Here is a 16,561-nt window from a genome sequence, read left to right as displayed (position 1 = left end):
CTGGGTTCTCTCTGTAAAATTATCAAGAGACAAACCAAAAATGTCAAGTTTGGTTTCTGAAAAACAATGGACTCATCCTCAAATACAGTCCTGGAGCCAAGCATGGCGGTGGCACATGCCTTTAATCCCAGCATTCAGGAGGTAGAGGCAGGAGAGTTCTAGGCCAGCCTGGATTGTACTACTACAGAGACTCTGTCTCAAAAAAAAAAAAAAAAAAAAAAAAAAAAAAAAAAAAAAGGCAGACATTGAGTACTGAGTCTGAAAAACTAGCCCAGTCCACAAATTTGGGAGAATTTACTGTACTGTACTCCCATACTTATATGGTACTTAGTAATGTCCCACTGACTATCACAGAGTCTCAATCATGTCAAACCAGGCCACAAACAGGTCATAAATGCCAAGGAGTACCTGACGCAGCCTCAGAACATAGGGTTGATCAGGTTCAGCACCAGGAGTCTGGGCTACATTCTCATGGGGCCAAGATGGTCTCAGGGGACTTTTAAAAGTAGCTGTGAGGGTGCAACCAAGGGCGCAACATGCGAGGACCACGGTAAATGGGGATTACATGACAAGTGGAAGCTGCAAGGTGCTGACACTGTTTCCCGCTGGGGGAGGTGGCTTACTGCATACTTTCCCTTCTTTTGTTCTGTTTGGGGCTCTGCTGCTGTTTGATACTGAAAGGGTTTTTGTCTTATGAGGTAGGGTCTCCCGGTGTTACTCAGGCTGTTCTTAAACTCCTGGGCTCCAACGATGCTCCTGGCTCAGCCACGCAGGCAGCGGGGACCACAGGATGCGCACTACCACATCCACCTTCCTTGAACTTTTAATGTTTGTTTTGTAACAGATGTGTGTGCCTGTGAGTTTATGTGGGTGCAGATGCCTGTGGATGTCCTGGGTCCCTGGCTCCCCTGGAACTGGAGTTAAAGGCAGTGAAGGTGCCAGGAACCAAAGCCAGGTTCTGTAAGAGCAGCAAGAGTCCCTAACTGCTGAGCCATCTCTCTAACCCCCTCCCCTTTAACTTCTCATTTAGAAAATGTCTCTGCTAGACTTTCTGATGTAGAGAGCAACAAATTAATGCCTAAAGACTTATAATAGATACCCTTTGCTCATAGTGAACCAGTTTCCCCCTCAGGCTCGGAACACAAACACTTGTCCACTGGATTGCTATCTATAGCGAGTAGCGTGGCCCTGCCCTGAGGACAGGTACTGGAGACTAGCCAGGGCCCCCAGTGCACTCTATCCACGGCAGATTGCTCCCTGCTTCCAAGAACATACACAGCATCTCTAAACATTTTCCTCCCCATCTTCCTTAAGTACTGCCCACCCCAACGCAAACAGTCACTTAGCTCTCGATTCTTGTAGGCATTTTATTTACTGTACAAAATATTTACATCTCCAGCTGCAGACGTCCAGACCTGGCCTGACAATGTGCAGCAGAAAGCAAGTCTCTGCCAAGTTTCTAGAACCACGCCAACATTTTCCTCGGTGTTCGTTTCATGACTGGTCTCCTTCAAGGACACTGAAAAGCCAAAAGCCAGGAGGGCAGCTGGCCTTCTGAGTGCCTATGTCACAAAGCATAAACAGAGGAACTGGCCAAAATAAGGAACATGAATAGAAAATTGCCCAAGAAATAACACATCTTTTTATCTCTCCAACAGACTATACTGTATCTTTTTCCCCACACTGGCTAGTACCAAAATAGTATTAGGAAAAAAAAAAAAAAAAAGGTAAAAAGAAAATGCAAAAGAGAGCAAAAATGCTTCTGAACAGTTGGGAGAGAGTGAACTGGAAGGATAAAAAAGCACACAGTACTAAGGGGTTTTGTTAAAGACTCTGGTGCCTAAAGACCACCCTGGGATACTGCAGTCGGGCTGCAACAGTGCCTAGGAGACTGAAAAAGTGCTATGACTAGAGCTTAAAATGACAGGTCTAGCCAAGAATATAAACTGTCCCCCTCTGCAGAGTCTCTAGAGGGGTGCTGGAGCCAGGACTGCAGAACCTCCAAGCGCCAAGCCAGCCATGTACCCCAGCTGGAAGCCTCAATGGAGGACTGAGGGGCAGCAGGGTAATGGCCAACCGAATCTTGTACATGCTCCATGGGAAAGTGTGGGCAAGCGGCAGCACCTTGTCCTGGTCCCTGAGGAGAGCAGTGACCATGTGGCATGGAGGATCCTGGGGTGAAGAAGCCCTGATGCCAGGTCCCAGACCCCGAGGATAAGTGAGGTCAGCACCCACACCAAGAGAGGACAAATGATGACTGCGAAGGAGGTCAGGCAGGAATTCTAGCAGCTCAGGAGGGCTTGTTTCTCATGATCCCTAGGAACAGGAGGGCTCAGACATGCTTCCAGGAGGCCAAGGCACTGTCACAAGAACTACCTTGTCTCGGGATTCTGTGTACTTGCTGGTTTTGGCATTAAAGATGGCTTGTAATATTCTGAGTGTCTTGTAGCAAAGCCTTATTAAAGAGAGAAATTGGGAAGTCCGTGTGATCTTGAGCCTTAAAGTTGTTTTCATTTAAACACTAATGAAAAGATGTTATCGTCTTCCGAGAGGCTGACAAATTCTCTTGGATCTCCACGTAACGTTGAACCCAATACAGCTTCCTCCCTCCTAGGTTCCCCTTCCTGGTAACTGATGAAGTCAAGTACCTGGAATTGCTAGGTATTTACTGCTGCTGGACCTCTGCCATGTCTATCCCAAAGGACTATGATCACAGTTCCTCTGCCTGAGCACTGCCAGAGACCACCACCAAAGTGAGCTGGCATGCTATGTTCACTGTCCAGCAGAATGCTAAAGAAAGCTCTTAACAGACTACATAAGTTGGAGGTCAGGCCAAACCATCCTTCAGTGCAAACAACAAGATCAGAGAAAAGCATCAGTAGTCTTCAAGCCATCCACATGCCTGGACATGGCCCTTCCCCGAGGGAGCAGCACAGCCATCCTTCACATTCTTCTGACGGCTTTTCTCACTGGCTCAAATTCAAGAGGAAGCTTAGCAAACTCCTTATGGATTAATGATCATCTTTGAAAATGCCCACAGGGAGTGTCTTTTCCAGTTCTGTTACCACAAAGAGACCCTTTTGTACTACCAGTCCGCATGAGAACTCACCCAGTGCCAGGGCCTGCGCCTGCCATTGTGTGGGAGGATCAATCAGATGGCTTGTGTGAGCCCCATCCTAGCTGTGCTTCTCCTGGCTATTGGTGAGAGGAGGCGATAGGTAGCCCAGGAGAAGGGATCACGTGCCAGTGTGGTCAAGTAGTGAGATCATGGAGGGTATTTCCAAAGAGCAGAGGGTGCTGGAACGAGGCATGGCCCAAGGGTCTCAGCATGCCAGCTTTCCAACAGAATCGAGTCCTCTGTGTCATCCATCGTTCCAAGCTACTGAGGCAGATTCAGCTGCAGAGATCTTCAAAGGACCAAATAAAATGACAGCAGCATGGTCCTCTCCTCATGACTGAGTAGGGCTCAGATAGGTACCACGTGCCCAAGTGGCCTGTGGCAAACGTGGACACAGAGAGGTGAGGTAAGAACAATGGAGATGACAGAACACTCCAGACACAGGGGAGCATGCAGTAGCTTCTGGCTAATGGTTACGTGTATTAAGGTCAGTGATTATGCTTGTGAGCATGTGTCCAGATGCTCGAGAGAGGGCGGGAGCCAAGCAGGAGCGGTCAGAGCATGCCGAAGCCCTCACAGCCCTCGCTGATGGCCAGCTGGAGCATTCTGTGGACCTCTTCATATGAGTCATATGTAGGGAGGCACAGTTGGTTAAAACTGGAATAACAAGGAGGAGAATGATTGATTCTTACTACAAGGAACATGGGCTAGGGCTAGAAAGAGGCCCTCCCACAGGAGATGCTTTGGGCAGCCAGGCACCTACCATGTGTGTGCAGTAGGGAGCGTGCTGTGGGTCGGAGCAGCAATAATCTGAAATGAGGGACAGAGGGCGGCAAAGCCTCCGGGTGGGAGCTGAGAGGAGCCTGTTGTGAACTGAAGCAGCCGGGCCAACTCCTCCTGGGTCAGACTGGAAACCACAGTCCAAAACCACCTCATGACCTGGCAGGAAAACACAAGGCTTTGGTCACACGTGGTGTGCAGTCTAAGGCTGGATCCCTAAGGAAGGAACAGGATACTCTGGGTAGGCATATGCTCCCATTTACAGTTCTGTGAGGCACGAATAACAACCTCTGCAAGAATTTACGTTGTCGCTGGCTCCGAGGGTAATCGCCAATTGATTGCTTGGCTCCCTTTACTTGCATTTCCAGCGTACTGCCCAGTGGTGGGGTCAAGGTAACAGCCTTTAGGGACCTGAGCTCCTCTCAGCTTGGAGAACCACCTGTTTCCCCTATATCTATCATCTTTTTGCCAGTCAACATGTCAACTTCTCTGACTCCTCTTTTTTTCCTTCTAAAACTATTCCACACAAGATGATACCAATCAGACTGTAGAAACTTTAGCCCCTTACCTTTTCTCTGAAATGCCAGGATCCACCAACCACCACAGCATGGGCTTTGAAGTCAGCCACACTGATGTCTCCAGTGCCACACATCAGCAGCTAGACAGACAGAAGGACAAAGTCACACTAATTTAGTCAGTTACCTACTGACATGGGAATGCAGAATAAAATCAGTGCATCAGAATCTCCAAAGCTGGATCATAAGCTTATGTAGCTGAAAAGTTTTCCTAGGTGTTTCCGGTGAGTGTGCCTAATTCAGAACTGCTACGGACTCTTTGTAATTAAAGAACAAAATTAGAGAAACAAAAGAACCAACTATATGTTCTAGACAGCGGAAAAGCGCCAAGGAGAAAAGCCCCATTTATGAGTGCTGTATCTCAGGTCTGTCTTCCTTTTGTGGATTGAACTTTTACTACTTCCCTTCAGCTCTGCTTCCACTTGAACAGACAAACTAAAAGGCATGCCAAGCAAAAAGAAAAAGGGAGAGAGAACATTAATGACATAAGCCCTAAATATCTTGCTGATGTCCTAATTTGGTTCAAGATCCAACATGTTACTTAGTAGACTAGGAGTACCCATCCAATAGCTATAAGGAATGATACCTCTTAATAAAGAGACAAAAAAGCTCAAACTAAGCCCCAGAAGACGTGGTTTCTTCAAGTCCATGCCAAGTTAATGAGTAACTAGGAGGAAGTGTAAGAAACGAACTTTCCTTTCCACTGACTTTTATATGTTGTTAGAAATGCTCAGATGAAAACAAAATACTCCAGTGCTCCAAAATACTAGCACTAGGTAAGAGGTTTTACTACAAGTTTTAGACTGAGGATTCATTGTTTAGATTTTATATCTCAAGGCACAAGAATCGATAAAATTCAGAAGGCGTTGACTGTTCTCTAAGACAGTTCAGCTAACAAGAATAAGTCCACAACATCACCTGATACTAATTTTTTTTCTTATAAATTTTTAAAGGATTTCTTTTTTGTTGTTTTGTTTTTCTTTTTCAAGACAGGTTTTCTCTGTGTAGCCTTGGCTGTTCTAGAACTCCCTCTGCAGGCCAGGCTGAGGTTGAACTAAGAGATCTGCCTGCCTCTGCCTCCTGAGTGCTGTTTCTAACAGGGAACAATTCTCAGAAACAAACTCCTTGGGAAAGCTATGGGAAGTTAAAGATTGTAATGTTTACTGTACGGATCATCTGTGAGGAGCAGCAAGTGAAGACAAACTGACTGTTTTGTTCTTGACTCATAAAGAACTTTCATTCAGCTAACTATAAAAATGGTATTTACCATCTTACAGCTAACTCTTGGTTGATACAAAATGTGAAATATTAAGTTATGATAAATATGTAAACACACACACATTCACACATCCTCTGATACTATAGATATGTAAACACAGACATGATTTTAAATATAATCCCATTGTGGGTTTTCTTTCACTCGCATATAGCCCATAGGAACTTTGTCTTCCTCATTGCAGTTTCTGTGGTATCTCAGCACACAATTCATAGTTCACATATACCTAAACAAACACATTGTATAATCTCCTAAAATGTCATAGGACATCATGAAGACTGCACTTGTGCCAACATTCCTTACAAGTCAATTAATACCAATAATAACTGATAAATAATAACTATCATTTTTCATAAGTACTTGCCACTTTCTGTCTTTCAACATTTCTAATTTTTGAGAACCGAAGAAAGGGTCACTGAATAGAAGAGTAACAAGTTAATCCAGGGATGGAGAGACTGCTCACTGCTGTTCTTCCAGAGGTCCTGGATTCAATTCCCAGCATTGACATGGCAGCTTACAACTGTCTATAACTCAAGTTCCAGGGGATCCAGCACCCTCTTTTGGCTTCTGCAGGCACCAGGCACACACATGGTACATACACATGCATGCAGGCATAACACTCAAACACAAAATAAAATTTAAAAATGTAAAAAGTGAACCCAACTCCTGTATAGTAAAAAAGACTTTCCAGCTACATAGTGAGTCTCTGTCTCAATCCTCTCACCCCACCCCCCCTCAAAAAAGGGCCTTCCTGCCACACCTCTAAAGAAGGTACAGCAGGCAGGAGTCCGTAAGGCATGCTCTCAAGAACAGCAGTCTTGGGGCTGCTGAGATGCTTTGAAGGTAAAGTCATTTGCTACTGACCAAGCGTGACCACTTATGTCCAGTTGGGAAACTCATGTGTTGGAAGGAGAGAATGAAGTCTACAAGTGGCCTGTAGACCCACATGTGTGACACAGCACTGGTGCGCTCCTCCACACGTTAATGAAAAGCAACACAGAACAAAATAGTGTCAAATCCTAAGCACTTACCTCAAGCTCATTCTCATCAAAAATCGCCAAAAGGTTCTCAGGAACCAACTCATTTAGGCCTGAAATGAAAGTATCCAAGTTAGAGCCATACCCGCAACTACGACACAGACATCTTGAGCACAAGGAGACAGGAGCCCACCTTTTAGGAAATGTTCCACCTCCTCTTTCACTTGACTGGCCAGCCGATACTGGGCTAGCAAGTTTAAATAGAAGATTTTATTTGCATTGGTGACTGGGGTTTGAGCTCCACCTGTCATGAGTTCTACAATCTGAAACAGGAGGCAAAAGACAAGACAAGAAGAGGTTGTGGATAGAAGACTGTACGACGTATCAGCCTGGAATGTTCCACAGGCCACATAACTGGACTCCCTCAGCGTCAGCCTTAAGTTTCTAATCTGCACTTGGTTCTCTAACACACCTGCTTTTACCTTTCCTTACCAACCATCGGGGCTCAAGCTTCTGTAACTCTACTAGCTATGATCTCCAAGGTGGGTGCTAAGTGAGGTCTTCTCCCATGCAGTGGAGCAGTGGTGAGGCAACAGGAAGATACCACAGTCTCTGGGTATATTTTAATCCATCTCCTACAATGAAACCACTGATGACCTTTTCTCAAAGAAGCTTTTTCGTAACTCTGAAGTTCGAGGGTGGAAACAGTTGTTCCCACACATTCTTCTATCCTCCAAGTACACAATGGAAAGAACAACGGCTTGAGACTTGGAGATGTGGCATCCAAAACTCCAGCCCCGATACTAACCGGCTATACAACTTCACTCTGGTAACTATGTGTTCTTCAATTTGTCTGTCTGCAAAGAAAAGCTGAGCAAGCTTCCCGAGTCACAGACAGAATTAGTACACACACAGCTGTGTGTACCCGTGCGCACACACACACAGACACACACCCTCCAATAAACAACTACTGAGAGGCATTCAGGGAAGACGTGAGCAGCTAAAACAGTTACCCTGGAGAGTCTGTGTATGGAAACCAGAGTTGTCTCCAGAAGTGAATGACCCCCTCCATTAGCTCCGAGATCAGATTTTAAGGTCCTAATAACAACATTTTAATTGCACTGATGTGAACAACAAATCTTAGTAACATTTCTTTGGCCACAGCTAGAAATGCTTATTCAAAAACAAATACACCAAATTATAGCAGTAATATATAATATAATAATATATAACATATATTACATACATTATATATTATCATATACTATATACTATTTCTAATATAATATCCATAATTAAAGGGAAAAAAGTTCTAATGTCTTAATCTACCGAGGCTCCTACTGGTGAACAACCCACGCTGTCACTAGGGCCAAGGACTGTAACCCACCGCTCTGTTCACTAGCCACTTTCTTATGCCAGCCCAGGAAGCTAGGTACAGACTTCACGAGCACAAAGATAGAAAACAGGCATTCCTATCGCTTTTCAGTAGAGCATTTAGTTTTGTTCTTTTGAGACAGGGTCTCTCTATGTAGACCAGGCTGGCCTTAAACTCAGAGGTCTGCTACCTCTGCAACCCAAGTGCTGGGATTAAAGGCTTGTGCCACCATGCCCAGCTGCCACGTCTTTTCAGTCATTGCTACTTCCCTCTTAATTGAGTATTGTTAACTAGTTTTATAGTGACACTACCTTACCTAATGAGGATTAATTATGTATTATCACTGAGTAGCTTCATTATTATCATCTGATATTGCATAATTCCACAATGTAACAAAAGCACATTTGCTACAAATACTTATCTGGCCAGTGATCTCAGCACTCAGGAGGCAGAGGCTGTGGATCCCTGTGAGTTCAAAGCCAGCATGGTCTACATACCAAATTCCAGGATGGCCCAAGCTACACAGTGAGACCCTGTCGCCATACAAAACCAAACCAAATCAAACCAAACCAAACCAAAACAAAACTAAGCAACGAAAAGGGTTTTAATATGTCCAGGCACTGTGTTAAACTAAGAATCAGAGACCTGCATCACAACTGCTGGTCACTGACACAGCTGTCCCTCCCAGACCAGCCTGTGCAATGACACTTGCGTCATCATTCAGTCCTTTGTAGGGTCTTCCCTTCACTGCAGAAAGTCCTACTGGTGCTGCTTTAGAGGTGCCTGCGGGGGGCGGGGGGCGGGGGGGCAGGGACCCATACATCCTGGTCTTCTTTCTCACCTTATCCAGTTGACCTGATTTGTTATATTTCTCTTCTGCAAAGACCAGCTCCATCTCACTCATGTCGTTGTTGAGGATAAAGCACACTTTGGACTTATAGAATTCTGGATCATCTGTTTCAAAGTACTGAGGAGAAAGGAAGATACCGAAGCACATAAACACTCCTTGCCATGAATAAATTTTAAGTGCTTAACACCACTTACATCTTCAACCTTAAAAACAATCAGCTTGGGGGCTGGAGAGATGGCTCAGAGGTTAAGAACATTGGCTGCTCTTCCAGAGGACCTGGGTTCAGTTCCCAGCACCAATGTGGAAGCTCACAACCATCTCTAACTCCAGTTCCAGAGGCTCTGATGCCCTCCTCTGACTCTGTGGGCACCAGTTATGCATCTGGTGCATGTACATATATGCAGGCAGAACACACATAATGCAGAATAAAAATAAATCTACAAATAGATAAGACAGACAGACAGATGGATAGACAGATACGGAAAAAAATCAGCTTGTGTGAAAAGATCTTAGAGCCACTGGCCAGACTGGTTAGTGGAAATGCACACCTAAGATGTACCTTGTAATGCATACGGAGTCCTATGATTTGGGCCAGGAAAGACCGAGTGAAACGGGCACGGACCAATTGCTTGTAGGCTCCTCCTAGAGAGGATTCATACAAACACTTGCCCACCAGCCGCCCTGCAAACTCATACATCTTCAAGCGCAGGTGAGCTGGGCGATTAGGGTTAGGATGCACCTGTCAAAGAAAGAGATGGAAGGGCCTTTGACCAATTTTCTAGCTAGTTCTGGAAAGACCCCCAGTCCTATGTACTACAGTTTGGACCTGGAATGTCTTCAAAAGGTTCATACATTTAAAAATTTTGGGCCCTAGCCCAGAGAGCCATTGCTGGGGCTCAGGATACTGAGGGGTGCCCTGGAAGAGAACTGTCTGGTCTCTTGGTCTCCTTTTGTGCCCCAGCCCTGAGGTGAATGACCTTGCCATACTCTGCCACTATGATGTGCTGCCTCACCACACACCCAAAAGCAACAGGGCCAACCAGCCATGCACTGAAGCCTCCAAAAAATTCTATGGTGAGGTAACATGTTCTCTTTATAAGCTGACTGTCTTGGGCATTTATTATAGTAACCAAAAGCTGACTCAGACCCCATAACAAGGGAATTTCAGTTTAAGGATCACAGAGCAGACACATGAGTAATTTAAACTGACTGGAGGACAATGGCCACTAAAGAACCTTAGATCAGTTTGTGGTCCTAGATGATCTGGGTACAGGTGATATAATGTCGGTTCTAAACGAGAACTTTCTCCAAATAGGCAGGTACTCCACTCATAACTTCTTTTTTTTTTTTAGGGTTCAGACTTTGTTGGTTCAACCAGAAATAGCAAAGGCAACATAAGTACTCTACTGGGGGTGTCATCCACAGACGTGAAAGCCACCTTTCGAAAAGCCACTCATGACTTCTTTCTAGTCAAAGATCCAGGACAGAAACAAACTGCTTTGGGCTTTCTTCCTTAGAAGTATTTATTATTAAAAGTGAGTAAAGTAGCCATTACAGTATAACACTGTTAGCCAAATACTCAACTATCTATTTTTTCCCCTATTTTACAAATGAAATCATGGAGCCAAATAAAAGGGAGGCAACTTGATTAGCTCATTACAAACAGCACATTAACAGCAAAACACAAGTTGTCTAGACTCCCAGGTCAGCTGGGTGAACCTCGGTATTCAGTTTAATCTTCACCCTCTCCCCCCTCCATTGGGGAGGGCAAGACTCACTAGCGCTTGGTTGTTGTCACTGAACCGGGTGAAGAGCTGACTGGTGGTATCAAACAGTGCTTTGCAGATTAGCTCAAACCATTCCCGGCGAGGCCCTCCCCAATCCAAAGCTGAAAAAAAAAAAAAAAGTATAAAGAAAATTAAAAGTGATGCTGGCTTACCCTACCCCCTATTACATTTTCCCCTTAGTTATCACTTAACACTCTCCTACTCCTTCAATTCACTACCTTTTTCTTCACTGACACTTTTTGAAATCCCACTTCTTTCTGAGGAATCCAAGGCATTCTGATCACTAAGCTAACAGAAACACAGGAGCTCGGAGAGCCCAGGAAATGGACACTCCTGGTCTGCAGTGGCCATCTTGTCCTCCTGGTGTGAGCACTAAGAGCTCACCCCCATGTCTCTGTTCTCCACCATGCCATCCAGCCAGATTCCTGACTCACAGAGACTGGGTCTTTTGGGGAGGTTGAGGAGGATGGTTTGGGTTTTTGGAGTGTGGGAGTAGGAAGGAGAGTTAACATGATAAAAGGAAACTTCAAAAGCTACCTTCTTCATCCTGGAAAACCACTTCAAAGTTCTTGCTCCAGTCTGAGATGGAAAAGTTCCGAGTGGCCTTCAAAGACTAAAGAGCGGAGAGAGGAAGAAAGCTGTCAGAACACTGGCTGGCACCATCAGCTCTTAAAGAAAGACCCAAGAGCATAAACACTGTCCACTGAGCTACCGCCACATGGAAGTGATATATATGGCACACAAGTAAACATCAGTGATGTTATCTTATATTCGAATACACAGCTCTCCAGGAGAAATCCAATATTTAGAAGAAATAGTGGCAGACCACGTCCCAGATGACCCCAACCTGGTGCCATGAAGCTCAGGTGGGTAGAGCATCCCGAAAATCATCCTTGCCCAGTGCCACATGGCATGGTCCCGGCATAGCACTCCTGGGAAGACCCCCAGAGGCCAAGAGTACTGCTAAAATAAGCAAGTGGTAGATAGATGGAAGAGAAAGAGAAGCAGAAAGATGTCTGCACAATGAAGAGAGGTGGAACTGCCGACTTAAGGCTAGTGAGTCAGCCTAATGGGAGTAGCTGGCGATGCCACACAAGGTCCGATGAGGTTCTGGCCCCTGCTGCCTCCAGGGCTATGTCTGCGTCTGTGGCCCTGCAGCAGAGGGAGCATGTGACTACCAAAGGCTAGGCAGATGTCCCTGGTCTGGGCTGCCTCCCGAGGCCTGCTGACGTCTGAGGGTTGTGCAGAGATGGCCCCACCGCTCACCTGGGCTTCATGGGAGAGCTGGCCCTGATGCGTGAAAGCAGAACTGGCCCTGTCATTCAGCAGCTGCAGCACTCTGAAGAGCAGGCCCTACACACTTCTCCCAGGAAGCATAGTAGAGCTGGCCCTGGTTGAGGGGGTGGGGAGGGTATCGCAGTTTAGTTGGCCCCAAGGGTGTGAGTGTGGGAGAGCTGTCCCTGCCCCTCACTGGTGGCAGCACTCAGGAGAGTGGGCCCTGCACTTCCTTGGCAGCAAAGTAGAGCTGGCCCTACAGGCATGGGTGTGGGTGAGCTGGCCCCGAGGGCATGAGAGAGGAGGCACTGTCTCTGCCCTTTGCTGGCTGCAGCATTGGGTGAGCTAGCTGGGGCAGTGTTAGAGAGCTCGCCCTGGTGGTGTGGGTGTGGGAGAGCTCATGGACTGACTAGCTCAGCTACCACTCAGGCCCAGATCCAGGGCTAAGTGGCCCACCCCAACATCTACCACATTTATGATCTGCTGAAGTGTGTGAAAGGGCCGGTCCTACAGATCCAAAGCTGCAGGATCTCCATGACACAGGGCAACAACAGGATATTCAAGAAGCATCCGGTGAGTTTCCAGTGTTGATAGTGTAGCAGAAGCTAGAGGGCCTCGAACCAGACCAATGACTAACTGCAACAAACAGTGTGGACAAAAGCGTATACTGTGGAACACGCTGTGACACACTACAGCTTCTACAATGAGATTTTTTTTGGGGGGAGAGAGAGGAGAGTGCAAGGGCAGAAATTAGGTATGATGGGATGAGTTGTTGAGTGGGACTGGGATACAAGATGTGAAATTCATAAACAATCAATAAAAATCTAAAGAAGAAAAAAAACAATCTAAGCAGAGTAGCAAATCCCCATGATCCCAGCCAACATGAGGCTGAAGCAGGAGGACTACAAGTTCAAAGCCTGGTCTACACTGTGACAACATCTCACTAGAGAACGAACAAACAAACAAAGAAAAAAAACCATCTAATTTGAAATCAGATTTGGAACTTAAAAGTTAAGATTGTTTCTTTTTTTCTTTCTTTCTTTTTATTTTTTTAGAAACTTCATTTTATTAATGAAAAACCTCTTATCGAAAAGTTTTTGTGTTTTTAAGATTCAAGTAAGAAGCTGTAAACAAAAGAGCTAGGGAGTCTCAGTTTTCAGTAAAGTACAAAATATGCACTAGACATCTTTCTTGCCTCGGCAAAGCCACACAGAGAGCCATGCCACATGGGGAGTGTGGCTGAGAAAGGGGGTTTCCAGTCACTCCTACCAGAGCCAAACACCACAAACACTTTCTGGACAGGCACCAAGCTTCTCACTCTTAGGGAATGTCAGACCCATGCCAGTGTCTGTGTGGTGGAGACAGACACTCATCAGGTGTTCCATTTCTATCAGACCCGAGTGACAACAAGAATTACTTCCTTCTAATCCAGAAGAAGCTTCTACCCAGGGGCTGTACTCACAGACTGCTTCTCCAACCACTGCCTCCACCCCCTACGCTGAAGACTGTCCAGGAACTGCATTAGCAAAGACCAGAAAGCTGATGTGTCGTGAGTTTCCTCTCAGCTGCATGCCTCTAACACAGTGGCCCCAACCCAAAATAACAAAAGTATATACAATGAAAAGAACAAATAGTCTCTAGTATGTTTAAAAGGAGAAATTTATGTTAAAAAAAAAAAAAAGTCCAGCATGGTAGTGCACACCTGTAATCCCAGCACTCAGGAGGCAGAGGCAGCTGGATCTCTGTGAGTTTGAGGTCAACCTGGTCTACAAAGAGAGTTCTAGGGCAGCCAGGGCTGCCAGAAAAACCCTTTCTCAAAAAAAAAAAGAGGAGAAAGAAAGAAAATGAGAGAAAGAAAGAAAGAGGATACACTGCAGGATATACGCAAATATTGAAGAAGTCCTTAGCTGGAGAACTTGCATATAAAGATGAATCGTTACCTACCGATTCCAACAAGGCATGTCTGCTGACCTTCAGGGTGACTTTGGAATGAGGTCTCTTCATGTGTACCTGCCGAAGCTCTCGCTGGAAAAAGTTGACCTTGTCTTGAAAGGTTTCGGAGCCTCCTGGGAAGCAGCAAGGTTCGCTAGGACTTGGTCTCAGAGCACGCTCTGCAGCCCCACACCCTCACGCTTCGATGCCTTCCCCACCCTTACCGATGTTCTTGTGCAGGGAACGGATGAAAGTGGCTGCTAGAATGTTCCTTTCCTTGCAGCTGAGCTCCACAGGAGGCTGGATGCCATCATCCACCACCAGCGTGAGGAGTTTATGGATAGGGTCAGGGCCAAGGTATGAAAACTAGCAAAGACAATTTAGAAAGTGGTTAATTTAAGCTGTAAACCCCTTGATCCCAGCAAAGCCTTTCACATGCCTACTCTGCTACACAAACAACAAAAACAAGGCAATCCTGTTTTTTCCAATAAGTATCTCCAGAGTATACCCCTTGTATATCTTACACATTTATTTGGTACTTATGCGCACACACGCAAGCACACACGAGTCTGGAGGCCTGAACTCTGGTCGCTAGGCTTGACTGGCGCTTTTAGCTGCTGAGCCGTCTCACCAGCCCTATCTCAGTGTTCTGCTATTTAGAGTTTTCTGCTTGTCTTCTTGTTCTTGTTTTTACTGTGTGTGCCCATGCTCTGTACATATGTATAGTCTTCAGGCGTTGGTTCTGCCTCGCTAACACTCCAGGCCATTTTGCCCTTGAGCTTCTAAGCGATTCTCTTGTCTGCGCCTCCTGAGTGCTGGGATTATGTGCCACCACATATGGCTTTTTATATGGGTTCTGGGCATCACTCAACTCAGGTGGTCAGGTTAAACTGACAAGTACTTTCACCCACTGAGCCATCTTTCTTGGTCCCTCTTCAAGTTTTTGCTGAAATTATTTGAGTCAGAGACACTGCCCGGAAGTAAGGACCAACACTGCAGGCCTTCCAACATAACACAGAAGGGAGTATGAGCAGCGGCACAGTAAGCAGCTCCACACTAAGCACGCTGCAGGCTGCCTGGAGACAGCCATCTTATAAACAACATACCCAGCTTAGAGCTGGGCTTTGGGCCCAGAGCAATTAACAACAAAACCGAAAAAGACACATGCTTTAATGTCTGAGAGCATCCTATTTGATAGAACCAGCTTCAGCACACAGGGGACCATGCGTGGGCACAGTAACCGACATCCTTTCACAGTGGTGCTGAAGCCAAAGACACGGGTAAAGTATCCAGTGTCATTAGCACACTCCTTGTTAAGAGTTCTATGTTCAGGGGAGGAGGCAGGGTTGTGGGGGGATACAAAGTGAATAAAGTGTAATTAATAAAAGTTAAAAAAACGAGTTCTATGTTTGTGGCATTTAATGAGGAGACAACTTTTCTTTGGAAGTGAGTGTACACAGAGGGAGAATGTTCAGAGACACTGAAAGTCCTCAAGAGAAAAAAGAAAAGACTGACCACCCCAAAGCTCAGGCCTGTTCAGCACAAGGCAGACCTAAAGGTCAACTTACCTTTGTTCCAGGGCACACTCGGAAGGTGTAGAGGCGCCAGGGGATGATTTTCAGGTAGAATTCCTTCACGGAGAATTGCTGGGGCCGACACAGAAAATGGAGTGAGTGATAAATAAGAGTGCCCTGCCTGGGTATTACAATGCAAACAGCAGAGTCTTGTCTATTTTTCCTAATAACAAAGGATAATTTAGTCGGTACTAGAGTAACTATATCCGTGGAAGGCAAGGTAAAGCCGCTGCCTGACACTGCCATTTCACAGGCCCCAAGTCGCCACCTCAACGCACTTTCTGTGGAACGTCTGGAATTAGGTCTTTATGAGCATAAAACACTTCACCTGGAACAACCAGGAGCCCCTGCCCCACCTGCTGCTCAGTGACTTCCCAAGCCCACACACAGGACCAACAACAGCCATCCCCATGGCGCCCACCTACTTCCCATTGTTGGTTTAGGCTGAGACATGGTTTTACTCCCTAGCCCAGGCTATGTTGGGACTCACTAAGCAGCCCAGGCTGTCCTTGATGCCACAGTGACCTTGCTTCAGCTTTCTGAGTGCTGAGAGCATAGGTGTGAGCCACCATGCCTGGCTCTTTCCTCCTATTTGAGCGGTCCTAAGGACTTGGCATGGAGAGGAGACAGGAAGACAGGAGACAGGAGACAGGAAGTGGATACCTGTGTGAGAAGACTGGTGGGAAACACAGTAGGACCCCACACAACAGTTCATCTGAACACCTAATCATGAGGTCAAGGAAGGCTCTTCTTATGCCATTTATAAAGGAGGAGAAGATAACGCAAGATTGGTTTGTTTTTAAACCAGTTATGTTAATGTATAATACATTTTCCCTCTTTTCAGTGCTTGGACTGTCCCTCACAGGCTATAGGCATGATCTAACTTGAAATACATCCCCATCCTCTACATTTCCCCCATGATTTAAAGACCAGTTTTCATTAACGAAAACTTCCAACAACACTAAAAAGAGAAAATGGTTTGCCAGTTTTAACAATAATTAATTCAGTGTAGATCCTCCACGAGCTTCACCCCACTTATTAT

General features: G+C 45.8%; 1 protein-coding gene across 2 annotated transcripts in view; it reads right to left on the bottom strand.

The window, feature by feature from the left end:
- Positions 1-1,349: 1,349 nt before the first annotated feature.
- The window catches only part of Arel1 (apoptosis resistant E3 ubiquitin protein ligase 1), a 52,352-nt gene continuing 37,140 nt past the window's right edge, over positions 1,350-16,561 (bottom strand). For both annotated transcript variants that reach the window (XM_055593016.1, XM_055593017.1), the window contains 12 exons: positions 15,514-15,591; positions 14,170-14,311; positions 13,958-14,079; positions 11,276-11,351; positions 10,730-10,839; positions 9,511-9,690; positions 8,943-9,068; positions 6,920-7,049; positions 6,781-6,839; positions 4,467-4,556; positions 3,882-4,057; positions 1,350-3,775 (listed from right to left, as the gene is read on the bottom strand). In XM_055593016.1, the coding sequence (XP_055448991.1) occupies positions 3,673-3,775; positions 3,882-4,057; positions 4,467-4,556; positions 6,781-6,839; positions 6,920-7,049; positions 8,943-9,068; positions 9,511-9,690; positions 10,730-10,839; positions 11,276-11,351; positions 13,958-14,079; positions 14,170-14,311; positions 15,514-15,591 (1,392 nt within the window). In that variant the 3' untranslated portion in view covers positions 1,350-3,672. The remainder of the gene's footprint in view (positions 3,776-3,881; positions 4,058-4,466; positions 4,557-6,780; positions 6,840-6,919; positions 7,050-8,942; positions 9,069-9,510; positions 9,691-10,729; positions 10,840-11,275; positions 11,352-13,957; positions 14,080-14,169; positions 14,312-15,513; positions 15,592-16,561) is intronic.

This window comes from Psammomys obesus, unplaced genomic scaffold, assembly GCF_907164565.1.
Source record: "Psammomys obesus unplaced genomic scaffold, mPsaObe1.curated_primary_1811, whole genome shotgun sequence".
Classification (NCBI taxonomy): Eukaryota; Metazoa; Chordata; class Mammalia; order Rodentia; family Muridae; genus Psammomys; species Psammomys obesus.
Note: the sequence above shows the minus strand (reverse complement) of the source record. Positions and strands in the feature narration are given on the sequence as shown.